Source organism: Hordeum vulgare, chromosome 6H (assembly GCF_904849725.1).
Source record: "Hordeum vulgare subsp. vulgare chromosome 6H, MorexV3_pseudomolecules_assembly, whole genome shotgun sequence".
Classification (NCBI taxonomy): Eukaryota; Viridiplantae; Streptophyta; class Magnoliopsida; order Poales; family Poaceae; genus Hordeum; species Hordeum vulgare.
In genome coordinates, this window is record NC_058523.1 from 424602688 (window position 1) to 424604907 (window position 2220).

Here is a 2220-nt window from a genome sequence, read left to right on the forward strand (position 1 = left end):
TATCTTTATTCAAGACAATTTCGATTTGGTTGTAAAACTATTTTATTCGAGACAATTTCGATTGGGCTGTAAAACTATTTTTATTAGAGACAATTGATATTTGGACGTGCAAACTCCGTGCCTGACAGGATGCAGCCGAAGAATGCGGCCGCGCCTTGGACGTACGGCCACCAAGTCGCAGGACAGACCCGGATACGACCCCGTCGTCCGTTTCAAACGGACAGAATCCGGACCAAACAGACGTTCAGATGGGGTCGCGCGTGCTACCGAGGATACGGAAGTTCATGTCGTTCTACTTCTACCCATATACAGTATTATGTATGTATGCCCACAACAAAAACCACCGCACCACTCTGTACCAGTACCACCTATGATAATTACACTGATCCGGCAGCCACTATCGGCGTCAAGATGTTGTATTGTTGTTCTATTGGACCCGACGTACATTAACCTCACTCGATCTCATCCTTATCAACACTGAAGCGAATCCGATTAGACGCTGGCATGCATGTGACGGGTACCATCTGCCACTGTTGCGCCCATTGGGCCGCGTAGATCTTGTCGTACCGGTGGACAAGAATCTTTTAGGGCCGGGCTGGCTCGCATTTCCATGCAAAGAGCTCCACCTGCTCGCTGCCCTACAGACACGCACGCAGTGGCTACCTGGCGCAGGACAAGATTCAAGGCAAGAAAGAGACACGTAGGTTCGCACGCTCCGTTGTTTATTTTCCCCAGCTCATTCTCTTTATTGATTCGTCCAGATAATATATGCTACATCAATCGATCTTGAGCAGAGCAGAGAGAAACGATTTGGATCCAAAATGTCAGATTAAAATTGCTGACATCTCAAAGTTGCAACGCTAGCGCATCCGTTGGGCGCGCTTTCACTTTGGCCCAACGTTGCGACGCAGAAATTAAGGACGAAGAGGCGAAAAATGGAGAGAGACCATCGAAGCTATACATGCAAACCGACTATACCACGAAGCTAGGTGGATTAACTAGCTTAGATATGAGATATCCTCCGGGATGCTGTGCAACGCCGGCGACCAGCGTCCCGGGCGCCTCGCGGCGGCCGCGTTGGTCGGCGCCGCCTGCTTCTTCGCGTGCTGCCGCTTGATGGCGCTCACCAGCTGCTCCAGCGCGGGCGGCAGGCCAAAGGCGCCGCCGGCGGCCACGGCCGCGGCCACCTGCTTGAGCTGCTGCTTGCTCAGCAAGATCTTGACACGCATCGCGCCGCCAGGGCTGGTGGCCGCTGCGTCGGCGACGGGCGTGCCCGTGGACTGCTCAACGGCCGTGACCGTCTTGGCGTCCAGCTGCAGCCTCGGGCACCTCACCAGCTTCCTGGCGTCCCTCCTCGGGAGCTGCGGGGCAGCCTCCAGCTCCATGGACCTGATGCTTGCTTGCTCCTCCACAATCGTTTCCTGCTCACTTGCTATTGTGTTTCTCAATAGTATTCGCTGTTCCGATGGACAGTGGCTAGAGAATGGATATATAACACATTTCTGCGTGTCTGAGGCTAGGGTTTTATATACAAAGGTTTACGAGCGAGACAGCTCATATGCGACTGTCCGTGTAAAGATCGGAAAGGGACGGCTTAGGTGGAATCTTTTTCTTCAACGAGATTAGTTAGTTGCGGATGATTTAAATATTATGGTTACAGCACGTAGTAGGGCCCATGCATCACATGCAACCGGAGAATTTCTCATGACTAGCACTCGTAGCGCCTTTCCCTGCCATGCAGGTTTGATCTGGACTCATCAGCTTTGCGAGAAAGAGAAAATGTCATACATTTTCTTTGTATGATGCACCAGTAACATAGCTCTGAATATTTGAATCGTAGTTGTATATGACGAGGCCTCGTTGGATGTCAGTCATGTGATCATGTGCTTCTGTATGTATGTATGTATGCGTCTGTACTTTCAGATGAAGGACGCAGCAGACGTACAGTGCAGATTATTATTCGCGATGATAGGAGAATGGGAGGGAATATATCGGTAGGCACAGCAAAATGGTATGCACGTCCGGATGTACGTACGACGGGGAGTGGTTGCGATGAATTGTCACTACGTACATATGTGTCCGGGTAAGAACTGACCACTCGACCGAGAGACGGGGCCGGGACCAGAGGCAGGTTGTTCATTTTGGCAGCACGTCTCCACCGTCACGTATGCCTGCGCACGGCGCGTGGACCCGGTATATAATTAGAATGAGATGTGTACG

General features: G+C 51.5%; 1 protein-coding gene across 1 annotated transcript; it reads right to left on the reverse strand.

Moving 5' to 3' along the window:
• Nucleotides 1-721: 721 nt before the first annotated feature.
• On the reverse strand, nucleotides 722-1490 carry LOC123402450. The gene has a single exon (XM_045096375.1). The coding sequence runs from the start codon at nucleotides 1383-1385 to the stop codon at nucleotides 999-1001; it is 387 nt and encodes a 128-aa protein (XP_044952310.1). The 5' UTR covers nucleotides 1386-1490; the 3' UTR covers nucleotides 722-998.
• Nucleotides 1491-2220: the final 730 nt, after the last annotated feature.

Excerpts from the sequence above, each read along its gene's own strand:
- LOC123402450 (XM_045096375.1), bottom strand. The coding sequence starts at position 1,385 with ATGGAGCTGGAGGCTGCCCCGCAGCTCCCGAGGAGGGACGCCAGGAAG.